Source organism: Agelaius tricolor, unplaced genomic scaffold (genome assembly GCF_023055355.1).
Source record: "Agelaius tricolor isolate 1412-34295 unplaced genomic scaffold, bAgeTri1.0.p SCAF_31, whole genome shotgun sequence".
NCBI lineage: Eukaryota > Metazoa > Chordata > Aves > Passeriformes > Icteridae > Agelaius > Agelaius tricolor.
In genome coordinates this window covers 2476736-2493878 of record NW_027269291.1, presented here as the reverse complement: position 1 = coordinate 2493878, position 17143 = coordinate 2476736, and the positions used below count along the sequence as shown (strand labels likewise).

At 48.8% G+C, this 17143-nt stretch overlaps 1 protein-coding gene across 1 annotated transcript in view; it reads right to left on the bottom strand.

Annotated features, from left to right (window-relative positions):
* The window catches only part of ACLY (ATP citrate lyase), a 28405-nt gene extending 11982 nt beyond the window's left edge, over positions 1-16423 (bottom strand). The window contains exons 1-12 of the mRNA XM_071450622.1: positions 16266-16423; positions 10469-10638; positions 8464-8586; positions 7430-7492; positions 6283-6473; positions 5264-5343; positions 4678-4812; positions 2899-3013; positions 2292-2428; positions 1836-1897; positions 1548-1665; positions 357-511 (exon numbers count right to left, since the gene is read on the bottom strand). Of these exons, the coding sequence (XP_071306723.1) occupies positions 357-511; positions 1548-1665; positions 1836-1897; positions 2292-2428; positions 2899-3013; positions 4678-4812; positions 5264-5343; positions 6283-6473; positions 7430-7492; positions 8464-8586; positions 10469-10627 (1338 nt within the window). The 5' untranslated portion in view covers positions 10628-10638; positions 16266-16423. The remainder of the gene's footprint in view (positions 1-356; positions 512-1547; positions 1666-1835; positions 1898-2291; positions 2429-2898; positions 3014-4677; positions 4813-5263; positions 5344-6282; positions 6474-7429; positions 7493-8463; positions 8587-10468; positions 10639-16265) is intronic.
* Positions 16424-17143: the final 720 nt, after the last annotated feature.

Below are 17143 nucleotides of genomic sequence, written 5' to 3'. Positions count from 1 at the left end.
TGCATGAGTGAGACTGGGGTGGCCTCTCCTGATAAACCACACCAGCAGAGCCATGTTTGTTTTCCTAAACCATCCTACAAGTACACTAGTGGCCAAAATGCCTTTCCAGCCTGCCTTTGGGAGGCTCCTGACCCTGTCCCCATGGGAAGGAGCTCACTGAGGGGCTGCTGCTGGTGTTGAGGAGGACGTTGAGAGGCCACATTCTGTGCATGAGTGAGACTGGGGTGGCCTCTAAACTGCCCCAGCAGAGCCATGTTTGTGTTCCTAAACCATCCTACAAGTACACTAGTGGCCAAAATGCCTTTCCAGCCTGCCTTTGGGAGGCTCCTGATCCTGTCCCAAGGGGAGGAGCTCACCGAGGGGCTGCCACTGGCGTTGAGCAGGAAGTTGGCAGTGTGGGCTGCAGCTGGAGGCTGGTTGGGGATGGGCCGGTGGCCCAGGGCCATGCCCACGATGGCTGTCATGTGGGTCTCCGTGCCAAACACGTGGATGGGGATCCCCGTGGTCTTCCCTGTGGAAGTACACAAGAGCAGTCAGCATCCTCAGGGGAAAGCTCTTTTCTCCTTGAAGAAGTGTTGAGAGTTTTTGCAGGACAACACGTGCAACATATGCACAATCCAGCCTCATAGAAACTGAGTAAAGTCACAGTGCCCCTGAAGGACACCAAAGGAGAAGAACACACTCAGAAGCAGACAAGAAAAATCACACTGAGACACATGAAGAGAGACAAACTAAAATTAACTAAAATATTAAAATGCATGTGTAGAAAGATTTAACCAATCATGTATTAGCTTGAGGTGTGAACAATAGAGAACAGTATAAATACAGCTTGCTTTTTGCAATAAATTGGCTTCACTTGATCAGATTGATCATGGTGTGATGTCCCATTACTGATCCTCTGCAAGAAAGCTGTGGAAACCCAGGGCACTGGGAATATTTCTCTGTCTGCTCTGGGGTGCCCTGACCCTCAGGGGAGCTCTGACTTTGACCCTCATTCATGGAGAAAGTTTCCCACACTTCAAGATAGACTGGAATCCACAAAAGTGTGAAACAGATTATAGAGAGCAGTGTAGGTGTGTCACTTGGTGAGAAATTGAGGTTTTGGGATTTTTAGTGTGCTGTGGATGGAAGCAAGATGGAGGGCACAGGGTGTCATCCTGGGTTTCTTCTTCATGCTGCTTCTTCCTTCTTCTCCATGGGTTTGGGTGGCATTTTGTAATTGGGCAGAAAAGTCCACATTGGGATCAGTTATTGGGTTAAAAGGGAAAATAATCGAGGTGTCAGTTCTTAATTGGATAGTTTAGCCTTAAAAGATCTTGGAACAAGAGATTGTTGGCCATTTTGTGCCTTCTGATGAAAAGCTGCTGAACTCACAGTGGTGAGACTGTTTTACTGATAAGAAATAATAAACACTTGAGTCCAAACATGAAGCACTGTCTCAAGTGCCTTCAATCCAGACCCAGAGACACTGAACTGAAACCCCCACAGAAAGCCAGTGGAACAAACAAGATCCAAGAATAAAACTTAAGGACGAGCTTGGTCCTTACCAACTTCTCCCATGACACGTAAACCTTCCTGGTAGTTGGGGCCTCCTCTTCGTACAAAGATCCTCACCTCATGCTCCTTCAGAGGGCCTTGGTAATCCTTAATTGCCCTCACAATGCCCTAAAAGAAACACACAGGACTGGTGACCAGGCAGCCACATTTACCCTGTCCCATCATCTCAGAAACTCCTGGAAGAGATGGACTATGAGCCTCAGCCAAGTGTGGAATTGGGAAGAAGGGCTGGAGGATGACAGCTGTGTGTTTGCTGATGTTTGAGACTGGTCACTTACTTTAAAGGTGGCTGCTACATTGGTGAAGTTTGCAATGCTGCCTCCAATAATCAGGATCTTCCCTGAGGGAAGAAACACAGGTAAGTAAAGCCATTCCAAGAGCAGAGTGCTCCTAGATCAGGAAGCAATTAAGGACATAAAGTCAAACAAAGTTGCAGAGTAACCAGCTGCATTTAGTAGAAAAAAACCCCTAAAGCAGTTTAGTTTAGTAGAGCCTGGAAGATAAGAGCTTTGTACCAAGCAAGAATGTCTGATAAGGATCTCTCAGGCCCCATGAAAAACCACAAGTCCTCTCTTTGAAGCAAGAGCTGACAGAAATCCACCCCTGATTTGCTCAGAAGGCAGAAGTACACTGAAAGCTCTGCCAGGGCAGGCTAAGCATAGTAACAGCCCAGATTTCCTCAGGTTTTTCTGCCAGACAGGTTCACAGCTTTGGAATTGCAGCATCTCCCTTACCTTCTGGGTGCTTCTCTCGGGTCATGAGGGAGAGGATGGTTTTAGCATAGTCATAGGTCTGCTGCTCACTCGGGGCTCCTGAGTACTCCCCATAGTTTGCCAGCTCATTGACACCCCCCAGGTCACAAATGGTGTCACTAACAATAAAAAAAAAGCAGTTATTTAAGAGATTAGTTATAATTTGAGTCACTATAAAGTTCCTGAAGTATTCCATATTCCTGGGGAATTCCTGAACAGAGGGACAGTGCTGTCTGCTGAAAACAAAGCTGCTCTCATCTTGGTGCCAGTTACAATTAATCTTGTCATGCTCCCCAGATGCCAACTCAGTGACCACCACAACAATCACATTGCCCTCAACAGCCTCCAGCCAGCTTGTTTCTTTGTCAGTCAGAAAGGAGCTGTATCTCTGTAAGAAAAGGTATCTAACCCTAACCCTTGCAAAATTAAATTCCACAGGTGACACTACGTGAAAAATCTGCACAGCATCTTCATTCTGTAAAACAGTCACAACACAGAAAAAAAATGGCCTCAGGAGAGCTACTTTCTGCAGCAATTATGTTCTCCCAGCACTTGAAATGCTCCCCCTCTGGAAATTTGCTTCCTTTACCTGTACACCACTGAGGCACCACCACCAGCCACCATGGTCCAGATCCTGCCTTTGGGGTTCAGGATGGTAAGCTTCAGGCTGGCCCCACTCTTGGCATCCAGGTCAGCAATGTAGGCTTCCTGCAGAGAGAGCAGCACAACCTCAGCTTCCTCCTGCATCCCCCTTCTCCATCCCAAGGGCTCACAGTGCTGGGTGCATTTGGACACACAGACAACCACACCTCAGGGACAGCAGAGCTACAAACACAGCATTTGTCAGGGACAACCCCTCCATCACACAACAGGCACAAAAATCTGAACACAACTGTAAAGTCTGTTCTGGCCTCGTCCAAGACTGAGATCTGAGGAAATCTAAAAATCATCTCACCCATGGTGACCACTCTGGCTGTGCTGGAGCCAGGAACACAATCACTGAGAGCTGTGATTTGGCTCAACGTGGTGCCCCTGCAGCCCAGCGTGCCAGGCTGCTGAGCAGCACTTCATCAGAGTTCATTAACATTCCCAGCAAAGACTCTGCCATAACAACCTTCCCAGGGACTCAGAGAGGGATGATTCAGAGACAAAATCTGAACTAATCCTTTTAAGAGCAAACTGAGTTGAGTGTTGGCATCCAGCAAGCTACATGGAAAGGAACAGCTAAATGGATTTCCTGGCCACAGTACAAAAACCTTCCAACTGAAGCATAATTATAATCATTAAAATGAAAAAGTCAGGACAGAAGTCATTTTGGAGACAGAAGAACAGACCCCTGAAATAAGTAACAGAATAATTAAGGAGAGAGCTCTACTTCCAACAGCCTCTGAAGCTGCTGAGACCTGTCTGGAGCAGTGCTTGTGCATCCAGCAGTACAGACCCAGGGAATTTGGGGAGGGAACAGGCACTGCTAGCTTTATTATAAAGTGCTCATTGTAAATTGTCCTCACTTCTTGGAAAAATAGGTGTATTAACATCTTATTACTTGTAAGTTCCAGAAATGGGGGTTATTTTCTCTGGGTTCACCCTTGGATGCAGCATGGGCACACAGCTGCTGCTCTGCTCTCAGAACTGTCCCTGAAACACCGAGGAAATGTCAGCTGCCAGTAACCACTGCTCCAAGAGAAAAACAGTGATGCTGAGGGGAGCAACGTGGGCAGCAAGCACAAAAGGAAGCTCTACACAGGCACAGAGCTCTGGCTCACAGCTGATGGAAGTTAAATATAAGCCTCCATTAAAAAAAGTCAATTCTGAATTAAAGAACTGACCAAACAGAGCTGGGAAGCAACTGCAGTTCAGAGTGTGGTTCTGAGCAGCCCTAGGACTGCAGCTACCCCATGCACAGGTTATCATGGACAGCACAGCCAAGGGGGCAGAGACACAGCAAAACATCACTGGAAACAGCAATGCCATGGAGGTGGCAATCACAAATCCTCTGAACAGACAGAGACATAGAGACATAGCTCCGTCCCAGGATTTTCCTGGGAAGCTGTGAGAAAGCTCACAGAAAGAACTCAAACAATTGTTATCTCAACCTCTGCACCTGGCAGGCAATCTCTGTTTGTCAGAGATGTTTACAAGAAGGAGTTGTCCCTTCTTGACCAATAGGTGAGAGAAGATTCCTAAAGGCCAATCAGGTCTTAGGTCCACCACTGTTTCTATAAGAACTGTGGATTTCTAATAATAAAGTGCCTTTTCATGATGGAGTCTCTGTATCACCTTTGTCTGTCCCTGTTGCCCCTTTGGTGATACATGGGCATACAAGCAATGGTAAATCCAAGACACAGTGAAGGAATTCAGCTGTCACTTGCCTCAGGGTAAGCTTCCCTGCCAAAAGGAGGGGGGAACTCCACATCCCCCCACTTCACTTTGCAGATGTAGTCAGCCGTGGCGTCGATCTTCGCAGCCAGATCAAGGATGTAAACACCATCCTTGGTGACCACTGCAGGGAAAAACATCACAGTCAGTTCTGGGTTGGACAGAGACACATTACAGATCTACTCCAACAGCTGGTACCACACAGGCATCACTGCAGAACTGGGAGGCTGCTGTTTCCCCTGGCACTGGGCAGTACTGACCAGCCCCAGCAAGTTCCCTGGGGAATTAACCAGTAACTGTGGCCATGGTCCAGGCTCTGTCTCTGTCAGGGGATATTTTGTTCTAAAGTGCAATTTTTATATTCTTCAGTTCTGCCTTGACATTCCCTTCAAGGGAATTTTTCATTTCCTCATTTTTAATTCACTGAATGAACAGCTCAAAGACAGATCACTGCCACTTCCATACTTCTGCACATGGCACATGCTGCTGTTGTGGATTACAGAACCAAAGGAAGGATCAAGAACACATTTCAGTAGTTCAGAACAGAAAGTTCTGCTTCCAAAAATATTCATTACCTAATGGATTGATCTCCAGGTATGTAAAATACAGATCTTCATAAAGGTTGAACAGGCCACAGATGAAGCTGGCCAAGATGCTGTAAAAAAAAAAAAAAATTAACACAAGTTAATGAAAGCAGCCAAATCTAAGTACAGCCTGCTCTGTTCATTGGTATGAGTGGCAATCTACAAATCTACTTGGCATCAATTTCTTTCATTCTCATTCATCTTCTCTGGATGGAGCCTGGGTGATGGATGACTCAAGGGAAGGAAGACCTTGATGACTCATCTTAATTACCCTCCACCAAACTCTGCTGAGGACACAGTTGCTCACAACTCTCAGAGCTGTGCAGTCTGATTTATCTCCCTACAAGACAGAAGCACATCTTTGCCTCTCTGCTGACACCCATCTTTGTCAGATCTGAGCTTCCTTAGCTGTGATGGGGAGGAGGCTGCAGTGAACTAGTGGAGTAACAGGCTCCTGCACCCTTCAGTACTGCACTATGTCAGCAAGGATTAAACTGTGTTTGGAAAAATCATGACTCATATTAGGCTAACTAGGTATGGGCATCTAATTGAGGGAGATGCAGAAGCCTTGAGATCTGCAGATCAGCCTGCAGAAGGAAGAATAGGAGAGTAACTTTGGAGATCAGGCCAGAGCAAGAGAAAGGGATATTCTGAATTAGCAGTCAGAGCCACATCTCATCAGCAGTTCACTAAACAAAAGAAACTTCTATGCTGGCACAAAGGATCAGAATTCAGCACATGTCTCCAGTCTCAGGTTGGGACCTAAGCAGGCTGACAAGTACTGCTGCCAAGTAAAGGCTCAGCACTAGGAAACCTTATTTTTGGGTTTTACAGGCAGCTGAGATAAGGTCAGAGAGCTTGGATTCAGGATGCGTGGCATATTCTGGAGACCAGCAAGAAGGGCAGGAGAGTGAGCTGCAGGATTAAGAAAAACAGAAGGATGTGGCACTGAGATAAAAGAGAGCAGCTGCTGCATGGCTGCTCCTACCCAGAACTGCATCTCTACTTACTCCTTCTTGTCAGCTGGTGCATGCTGCAGGAGATGCTTCTTCACATCTGATTCACTGAGCTTCTCATCCACTGCCACGAGCAGCTTCTGAGCCTTGGCATCCACATCTCCCACATCCACACCCCCTTCGTGGTGGAAGAGCACATAGTCCCCCTCACGGGCAGCATAGATGCACACATAGAACTCTTCCTCCTGTGCCACACAGCAGGGACAAGCATTTAGCAGTGACACCCAGAGGCTTTTGTGCCAATGTTGGGATTGATTCACTGAGCCCAAAGTCAAGCTTCCCAAGTGTAGCCCCACATTTCCCTTCACAGAGAAAAGCAAGGCACAAAATTCTTCCCAAGAATATTTCTGGGTTTGACATTCTCTGAACCTCAGAGAAAGGAAAAACAATTCTTATCATTTGCTGTGCCTGTTTTTGTGCCAAAGTAGAATGCAATGTGGAGATTGTTTACCCACAGTGATGGTGATTTGTTTCCCCTGTCAGGGCCAGGTGTGTGTGTGTGTGTGTGTGTCAGGACTGTCACTGACAGCCACGAGATTCTGTGCAGGGTGTGCAGAGTGAGTGCTTGGCAGGTTCAGTTTAGATGTAATGTAACATAGTATAATATAGAATAAAGTAATTAATTAGCCTTCTGATATCAATGGAGTCCTCCTCATCATTCCTCCTTTGTCAGGGCCTCTCAGAGCAGCTACACCCAAGGAGCAGCAGTGCTGGAGTGGCCCTGACACTGAGAAGGACTTGCCAGTCATTTTTATTTGGATCAGGAAAATGAAACAGTAATATTATCTCAGCAAAGACCAGAATTAACAAAGAGATCTGTGCGCAGAAGTGTCTGGCAGACCCTTCTTCTGTTAAAATTGCAGTTTTATTTGTTTTGTAGTGGCCTTGCTATGATGTACTGTCTTAGAAGTTCTCACTGCATTGGCAAACTGATTAAAATGATAAGGAATATGAAGGTGTATGAATTCATTTTCTACTTAAAATTTCAGTGTGGAAATACAGAAGATGTTTTTGCCCAGGGTGTGCAGCAACACTGTCAGCTCAACAGCACACTGCCAAGCTTCTGCTTTCTCCACTGTACCAATCCAGCTAAGCATGAAGCCCAAAGAGATTTAAAAGCCTCCTTTAATGGTGTACTAACCTGTTTGTGAGGGACAAAGGGTTCAATCAGAAAGTTCTTCAGGATTCCCTTGGCATTAGCAATCTGGGGACAGAAAACAAGATAAACACCCATAACCACTTGTCCAGCACATTTGTGACAGCATAAGGAAAGCTTTGAGAATTAATCAGCACTGCTCTAAAATTGATCCCTCTCCACTGTGCCTGGTGGGTAACCACTGCTCCCTGTCCAGCACACATTCAGGATATCTGGTTGCAGGAGATGGTCACCTTTCCCATTCCTAACAGGACAGAGGGATATCAGAATTACACCAGGACAGCTGCTCTCCTCTCCTCTCCTGTCCTGTCCCAGAGCCAGCTCAGCACAGTGAGGCACAAGGGCTTGAGAGGCTCTTGAAGTAGGGGAAAATTCACAAGTGAGGAATTCCTGAGCTAGTGGCAGGAGCAGAGGCCTCAGAGTAGTGTTCACCCTGAAATGGTATCAGGGAACACAGAAGAGCAAGAAAATCCTTTAGCCTTTTCTTATGAGTCCAGGAACTGTTCTGTGCAGGCACTTTCCTATTATCCAAACCCAAGAGACACTGGGGGACACTCCCTGCTTCTGAGGACACCAGGAGTCCCAAGTCTGTGGCCCAGACCTTGCTTTTGATATGGCTGTTGTTGTGCTAAAGGAGTAATTTCCACACCCATGGTTTTCCCAACGGGGAGCACTCACAGAGCTGCTCCTGTTGTTTCCCAATTCCTGCTGCACCAGCTCAGAGCCAGAGCCAAATCAATCCCAGCAGGGCCAAAGGCATAAATTCCTTCAGGCAGCACAACTCCATCAGCTCCCAGCACACAGCAGCAGGCACGGCAGGCACTTCATTATCATTAGCACTGCACTGTCATTCCCAGGAAAATAAATATTATATGGCAGCACTGAGTTAAAATAAGGGCCTGAAGTAACACTCAATCATCAGCCAAAACACATGAGCTGGCTGCAGGAGAGGATTTTATAGCTTTTTCTCCAATTTTGTTCATTAAACAAAAATGAAGCCACTTCTGGGGCTCACTCACCGTGGTTTCCTGGCCCAGGCGCTGCTTGAGCCAAGCCTTGACCTGATCCAGGGTGAGGTTAATCCCAACCAGTCCCAGCTTCCCACGTCTCTTAATGAGCTGATCTGGCTTCACCACCAAACGCTGCAGAGGTTGGGCAAGAGAGTTAAAGGAAGAAGCATTAGAAAGTGATTTTGGTCCAGGGTTCTCTGCAAATAGTGAAGTAAAAACTTAAATCGGCTCTGCACAGCACCCATCCTTGCTAAATTCCCTTAATCTTGGCAAATCCAGCTCCTGGTACAATATGCCTGCAAAGTTTGGGTTTTCTTATGCTGTACTTTCTGCAAATAGTTAAGTAAAAACTTAAATCAGTTCTGCACAGTACCCATCCTGGTAAAATTCCTTCAATCTTGGCAAATCCAGCTCCTGGTACAATATGCCTGCAAAGTTTGGGTTTTCTTATGCTGTACTTTGAGAAAAGCTGCCTTGTTTCTACTTAGCTGTAAGACATCAGAGGCTGAGGGTGACAGCTTGTTCTTTTTTTTTGATGAAAAGCCCAATAAAAGTCATGTCAGACACAGACAGTTGCTCACAAAAATTAGAAAAAAAGCTCCTGCTAGGGCCAGGGTCATGCACATTTCAGCCAACTGACTGTGGCTTTGTATAAGATACCCATGGATAGCTGCTCCTGGGTTACACACATCTCTAGCTTGCAAATATCCTTTTAAAGAACCAAACTAGAACTGGCTGTCATTCTCCTGCACCACTGATATGTCTTGGAACTTCAGCAACTTAAGAGTCAGGACACACTGTGCTGCAGTAAAGGACACTGAGCATGGTCCTGCTGCTGGCCCTGAAGCCCTTTCCAGCCTTACAGAACCTGCCTTAAAGGCCCAAAAACAACCTTGCTCCCTTCTGGCTTCCTGCAAGGCTTTCAGAAGCACTGCTGATCTCCTCCTGCAGTTCATTCAGGCACTTGAGCATGGAACATCTAATTAGTGCAGGCTTTTATCAGTCAGTCAGTCAAGGACTATGAGACATTCATGTTCTCCAGCCAATGACTTAATTATATTAACCACTGGAAAGGAGCCAGCTTGGACAGCTTAATAAAAAAGAGCTCTGGCTATGTTTTCTCTACAGAAAGTGTGAGGATATGAGATACAGAGATAAATGATTTTGCACTGGAAAATTTAAAAAAGGAAGTTTTCCCTGACATTTTGCTTGGATGCAAGAAAACTAAGCAGTGTCCTAACTTGACGTGGGGAGAGTACTCCCTCATTTCAGAGAGCAAAGCTTTGAGAATAGGGACTGACATCTCTGAATCAACCTCCTTTACCTTCTGTGCAGTTATGAGCAACTGCTTCACAGCTATCTCTGCTCCTGTGTTTCAGTCTTAAAGGAATAATCAGCCCCCCAGGAGGTGATACTGAGCCTTGAAGCAAGATTTGTTTCTTCATCAGGCTTGGGAGTGACTGCAGCAGAGCAGCAGCAGTGACTGGTTATAGGAATGTGCCCCTTGTTGATGGAGTGACAAAACTATCCTTTATCCCCTTAAAAAGGAAATAAGCCCAGAAGTTTCTCTTCTCAATTAGGTGAAAAGGCATTTTATAGGACTTGGAGGACTTCACCTCAAACTTAAGGATGGCCAATTGGGCAGGAGCCAAAAAGCCCCACCTGAGCAATTCACTAGAAAAAGAAGAGAACAAAGAAACTGAAAAACTAATGGCTTTTGTGAGGTGTTTTACCAGGAGAGAGAACCTCTTGCACTTGGATTGGTTTTTATCTGTAAAGAGTTTGTTATTTTGCCTTTTATTAAAACCTTTTTTGTTTCCAACACTACCACAGAAGCCTCCCTGCTGATTTTATGCCTTCTAAGGTAGCTGAGCTATCTTGGGTGTGAAATAGATCTCCAAAAGCTTATCAGACCTGGCTCAAAGAAAATCATATTCCAAGTGGTGCTTCAGGAAGGGTCTGGAGCAGTGCTCAGGTGCTGCAGGAGGGCAGATCCTGCTGTGCCTGCCCTTACCTCGCTCAGGAGCCAGGGGTGGTCCTGGGTGAGCCGTGCCCAGTCTGTGGCTGCTGTGACCCGGGCATACTTGAAGCGGTTCTGGATGGCAGAGGACGTGCAGATGTACTTGTACAAGAACTCCTTCCCTGTCTGCTCAGAGATGGCTTTGGCTGACATGGCTACTTAGTCTGGATGGGGAAAAAAAAACAAAAATCCATCAGGAATAGAGCCCTGCATCACCCAGCTCAACACAAACCCAAACCGAAGTCTCCCCATTACATGTAAGATCATAAAACTCCCCTGATAAGCAAGAACTACTCACTTTGCTTAAAACTCTTCCCCTGCCATGCACACTATTTTCATCCAGCCCTGTCTGCAGGGAAAGGCAGAATCCCTGCAGCTTGTCCCAGGCACCACCAAGCCTTTGCCAAAGCCAGAGCCTGGAGCATCCCCTCCCATGCAGGGCAGTGCCCAGCTCTCCCCAGTGTCACAGCACCCCAGGATTGCTCCTGGTGTAACCCACCCACCCCTTTTCCTGGTGCAGTTCCAGGGAGGGATCCCCTCCCTCCTACTCACTTCTCTAAGGCACCCCACATTCCCAGCCAAGCCTGACTGTGGGCATGTCAGCAATCCCCATCCCTTTTACAAAAGGAAAAGGAAACACTGCCAGGATTACCAAAACTAGAACAGGTTTACATCACTGTTTTTTCTTGTTTCAGAACCAGGTTTCTTGGAAAGAGCTCAACACTAACAGAATAAGATGCTCAAGATGACAATAAAGATTAAGTTTCAACAGCTTGTTTTAGTTTTGGGGTTGTTGTTTTTTTTTTTAAGAAAAATTCCAAATTCAGTCCCTTTCCTATGGATGGTTTTCTTCTCTTTTCGAGTATATTCCAAACTGATGTAAGCAAATAATTTCTGGCCTCATGAGTGCAACTATTCTTTTTGATAAGGTGTCAGAAATCCATTTATTTTTAGCTGCCATAAACACTTATTTAAAAGAATACCTCATCCCAGTGACCCTGTCTGATGTGTCACACATCAGAACTGAGTGCTGTGACCAGCCAGCAGGTTTGGTGTGTCTGGGGGGTCAGACTGCTGACAGGGAGGCTCAAGCAGCAGCTCCTGCTGCATTTTGAGTGACTGGGGTCATGTCAGTGTTCCCCAAGCACTGCCAGTGTTGTTCTGTACAGTATCTTATCATTTTTATTTTATCTAGAGCCTTCGTTCCCTCATTAGTATCCCAATTTATTAAAAGTTCACCTAAAGGACTACTAGGAGGTATTTTCTTAAGAACTTCCTTCCCTTTTCTCTTCCCTCAAGACAAAAGCACCCTTGGGATGGATTCTGGGAGAGCTGCAAAGCAGAGAGGCACCAACACAAAAAAAGAGGAATTCACATTCCATCTAAACACCTGTACAGCCAAATACTAGAACTGCTCAATAAAGACTACCTGTCCTCAAAAAACACATACCCCACTGCAAACCCACAGAGGGAAACCGTTAACAAATTTCAATTATTTCTTGTGCTGCCCTCTGGGTAATAACCATTAGTAATCAGTTGGGCTTTTCATCCTATAAGCAAACACAGAATAGGCAGCGATTAACTAGGCATAATTAGAAATAAAGAACTCTTCTCCCTAGAGTAGAAAGGAGGAGGTGGGTCCATCCCAACTCCTACTCCATGGTAGGAGGCAGGCTGCATTCCCTGAGCTTCCAAAACCAAACAGGTCAGGCTGAGTAAGTGCTGAAAGCTGATAACTGTGCTTAATTTAAGGACCAGCAGTCAGCCTTGCCACTGCCATCTTTTCAAATGCAGCTCCAGGGTTAAAAATCAACAAAGGCAAAAGACAAAGAACTGCAGGCCCACTATCAAAGAGTTCTGATGTAAAACCTGAACGGGATTGCAGCACAGCTTCCAATTTAATCCCATTTCAAAACAGGATCGGGCAATGCTCCTGCAGCACCCCATCTTTCATCAGACTCAACCCCCACTCCTGCCACGAGAAAACTTGTCCCAGCTGAAAGTTAGTTTAATAGCCCCGAGGTGGTCTGACAAGAGAGGAGCTCCTGTGAGCAGCCAGAGGCCACCAAACCCCAAACCAACTCCCAGGCACACACAGACAGCTCCCACAGCACTGCCCAGCCCACAGCTGCACACACACACACACACCTCATCTGTACTGCAGAGCCCAAAACTTCCCACTGGAATTTAAGCAGAGCTATTTCTGAGAGCAAAACCCGCTCCCACGATATCTGCAGCCACCGTTTGTTCTGCCTGAGAGGGAGCTGCAATGTTCCTGCTTGAAACTCCTCTGAAATCCATCAATTCCACAATTTGCTCAGGGCCTGTCCCAGAGAAACAGTGTCACATCTCACTGCAGCAGAAGCAGATGGGTAAAAGAAAATGGCAAACATATTTCTTTAAGAAATTCTTAGTATTTGTCATTTCTCCAGGGTGTCACAGAGCCTCTAAACAGCACTGCAGAATTTCAGCCCACAATGACAAATTAAACCACTCAGGCTGATGCTGGGTATGCCAGTGAATACCCTGCAGTTGCAGGACACTGGAGCCAGGCTGTTCCTCAGGTCTTATTAAGAACAGTCCTATAAAAAAGCCTCAGTGGGAACAAGTGAAATGCATGGGATTCCTTAAACTTGAGCCATTCCCCTCCCAGAACCATTTCTGGTCTTTTTTATGTTGCTCCATTCTGCTGCTCCCCTGCTTTCCCTCACAACTTCCTCATCTCATTTTTGCAGTAATACTACTGGGGTAAAGAAAGGAAAGTACAGAATTCTTACAATAGCAGTAGAATAATAACATCCTTGTGTCATGGCAACAGAACAGCAGGAATGAGGCTGTTCTGACCTTATCTGCCTGAGTTTCACATTTCCTAAATATTAGCAAGTCTTTAATCACACCCCTCACTCAGTTTTTCCACTGTTCTAGCCCTGCCTTTCTCGTGGGACAGAGAGCACAAAGCAATTGCTTCAGTCTGCTGAACTGTTAAGCTAAGAGAGATCAGCAGGAAAAATAATCCATAGGGCATCAGCAATTCCTGGCTGTGTGTGCTTGTGCAGGTCCATCAGAGCAGGTTCATTAACTCACTGCATCTGTTCTGCTAACACCAAACAGAACAGGGCACAGGCTCGTGTCACTACACAGGAACTGAGTCTCCCCAGTTCCCCAGGAATGAGACAGGTTCAAACTCTCACCTGTCAGAATTAATCTTATTTTCAGTCATGTTCAGCACCTGCAGTGATGGGGAGAGCAGAGGCTGCACCTTTGGAGGTAAACTCATGGAAAAATGTTCTTTTCTCTGCCCAAAACACAAGCTGTGGGATAACAACGTTCTCTTCCACTGCTCTGTTCAGCATTCATCAGCCAAGACTGAGCTGCAGTTTTCTCAGCATTTCAAGCCCCAGACCTTGCACCCACCACACACAAGGGCAGATTCATGTCAGCAGGGCAAGTGCCACAGATTTCCATGAATGATTGTGCTCATTTAGTGAGGCTCCAACACCAACAGCTTCCCTGCAACACCTTGGAGACCTTTCTCTCATCACCCATACCCACTGATTCAAAAAGAGCTGAATTCCAGCCTTTGCTAGCAAGTAAGAGACATGGATTAGATCATATTTTCAGGAGCTCAGCAACACTTATTCCCTCAAAACATCACCTGTAAAATACATACAAATAAGTTGATGCTTGAGGGGAGTTTCCTGAGTGTATTGACAGAAAAATCAGCGGGATGGTGGCAAGGCAGGCAAGAGTCCTCGAGCTGGATGTTGTGTTTGCTGTGACACAACTGATATATCTGCCCCAATGTATCAGCAACCAGCTGAAGGGTGCACCCAAAAAATCCAAAGGAAACGCAGATGGAGAAACAGGGAGGCATTCCTGACACAGAACTCAGGGGGAGTCTCCCTGACTCCCAGGAGATCAGTGATGTGGCACTGCTCAGTGTGACACAGTCTGCTCTGCGAGAGGAGAAAAAGCATTACAGACATTGCTTTAGCTTGTTTTTCTTCTAACCAGAAGAAGAGGTGTAAGTCAGCTTCACCAATCTGTGTTCACACATGGAATTCTCTGAGATCTGGATGGGTACTGAGCTCCAGTTGTACCAGAACAACACTTCAGGAGGAAAGGACTCCCTCTGCAGTGAGGGCTCGACGCCCACTCTCCCAAGAACTGTGTCAACAAACCCACACCATAAAGCAGCCTCTCCCCTCCCATTCTGGGTAATTTATTAACACAGTTCAAGCCAAGCCAGTATTTTCAGCCCGTGGTAGCATGAAAAGTTACATCAGCTCCCACCTGGCAGACCCGTGTGTTTCATCAGAGGATGGTGAGGGCTCAGAGCTGCAGCCAACGTGAGGTCATGGTCCCCCAGCTGGGGTTGGGAAATGCTGTGTAGGGTGATGCAAACAGGTGCTGCATGCCCAGCTCTGGGGGAGGCTCCTGCACACACAGAACCTCTGAGAGAAACACGGCAGCCAGGCAGGAGCAGGGACCATGGAGTGGTTACATGTGGCTAACAGAGACCTGGTGGGCACCCAGTGCCACAGGGGAGGAATTTGGGAATCCTGCCATTAAAGAACATCTTATTGTGCAGCCTTAGGGCTCCTTAACAAGCTTATTCCTTAAATTACCTGCACAGTGTAGAGCAATAAAGGGCTCCCTAGCCACCGTGGCTGGGCAGGACTTTCTAACTGTGGCTGTCCTTACTTGGGAACCGCTTCAGGCAGTGCTGGAATAGCCCTGATACCTGGAGAGAGCTGCAGAGTCTCACATGCAGGACACCCAGCGGGGTCTGGGTAGCAGCACTGGAAACCACACTTCACAAACCCTGTCAGAGGGGGCTGGTGGGGATCTCATCAAACCAGCCCTGTGATTAGTGCACTCTGAAGTATGGAATTCATACACCCAGCTGTGACCAGCTACCCAGCAGGGAATCTGGGGGCTCTGCAGCCCCAGCATTTCCAGAGCTGATTTCCAGAGCTCCAAACCCACTTAGGGATCAGAAAGAGCACAGACACCTACAAACGGGATAGCCAGGGTGCAGCTCAGCTTTCAGCCTGCAGACGACAAACTGATCAACAGAGAGAGAAGGGAGAGTCGCAGAGCAGGATGAGAATTTCGAAAGCAGCAAGACAAACAGGAGGTGTTTGCAAGCAGCAAACAGGACAGCTGGAACACAGCCGGCTGTCCTGGGGAGGGAGCGACACAAGGGCTGTGCACACACCGCCGCCCGTACGGGAACAGCGCGATCCCCACGCGGGGCTGCCCCTAAAAGAGTACTTTTAATTTCTGACTCCAGCATTTATAGATTTCCAAAAGTAACAGTGGATTGGAAGGTGACAGTGCCACCCCTCCAATGACACCGAAGGGATTTTCCTCATGGCAGGGGAGGAAAGCGCTCTGGCCAAGGTCCTCTTGGACCGGGGTGGGGGGAAATGCATAAAGCCGGACCCTTTCCCAGCCCCGTGCTAATCTCCGCGCTGTCACCACCGCACACCGGCCGTGCCCCGGAGCCGCCCCGGCCACCGCGCCCCGAGCGGGGCATCAGCACGGCTGATGGAGCCCCCACAAGGTCAGGGCCAGCACCGCACACCCGCCACTCGAGCGAGCCCGCGGCGCTCCCTCAGCTTGCGGGCCTCTCCCGGTGCTCGCCCGCCCGTACCGCCAGCCACGGGGGCCGCGGCCGGCCAGAACCAGCGCGGCTCCCGCCTCCTCAGACGCGTGGGCGCCGCCGGCGGAGGGGCCGCGCCACGTGCCAGGCGGAGCCCGGCGCCGCAGCCGCCCCAGCACTCACCTGGGCCCCGCTCGGCCGCTCCCGCCCCGCTCCGCTGCCGCTCCGGCCCCGCTCGCGCCGCCGCCGCCGCCTTTTGTTCGCGGAGCGCGGCCTCCCCGGCCCATCGGGCTACGGCCGCCGCCGCCGCCCATTGGCCGCCGCCGCTACCACGTGCGCGTTGCCTGAGCGCCCGCCGTGCACCCATTGGCCGCCGCCGGTGGGGTGCGGCCGCGCGGCCTTGTGGGAGTCGTAGTTCCTGCGCCATCGCCCTGCCCACGGCGGAGTCCGCGGCCGTGACCCCCCACGCCAGACCCGCCGCCGCTGACGTAACCGGCGGCGATGACGTCAGCAGGCCCACCGCCCAGCGGTACCGGCGGCGACAACGGGGCTCCCTCGCCAGCGCCGGGACTGCGGCTGCGGGCGGTGCCCGGTGGTACCCACGGGGGAGTGGCGGCACTGCCAGAGCCGGGTCACCGGTGCCTCCCGAAGCACCGGGAGCGCTGCTCCGTTTCCTCGCAGCCTTTCAGAACGCCACGGTTCTCACGCTTCCTGGGACCCCCCACCCCAACTCGCTTTTCCCCGGGGCTCCCGGCCCGTGACTAACGCTGAGGAATGGCGCTGAGGGAGCACCGGGAGCTGAGGGAGCACCGGGCGCGGGGGACGGGCGGCCTTGTCCCGGTGTGGAGGCAATGTCACCGGGCTGGGCACAGACCTGCGGCAGCCCCACACGAACACAGGGCTACTGCCCGCCCCGCTGGGGACGGCGTTTTACATCCAGTGGGGGAAAATCTCCCGGTAAAACAGCTACGGAGCGCTTAATCTGCCTGAAATGGCCCGCCCGGTTCCCCGGGGACGGGGTGTGTCAGCCCGGCCGCCCACTCCGGAGCTCGGCAGTGAGT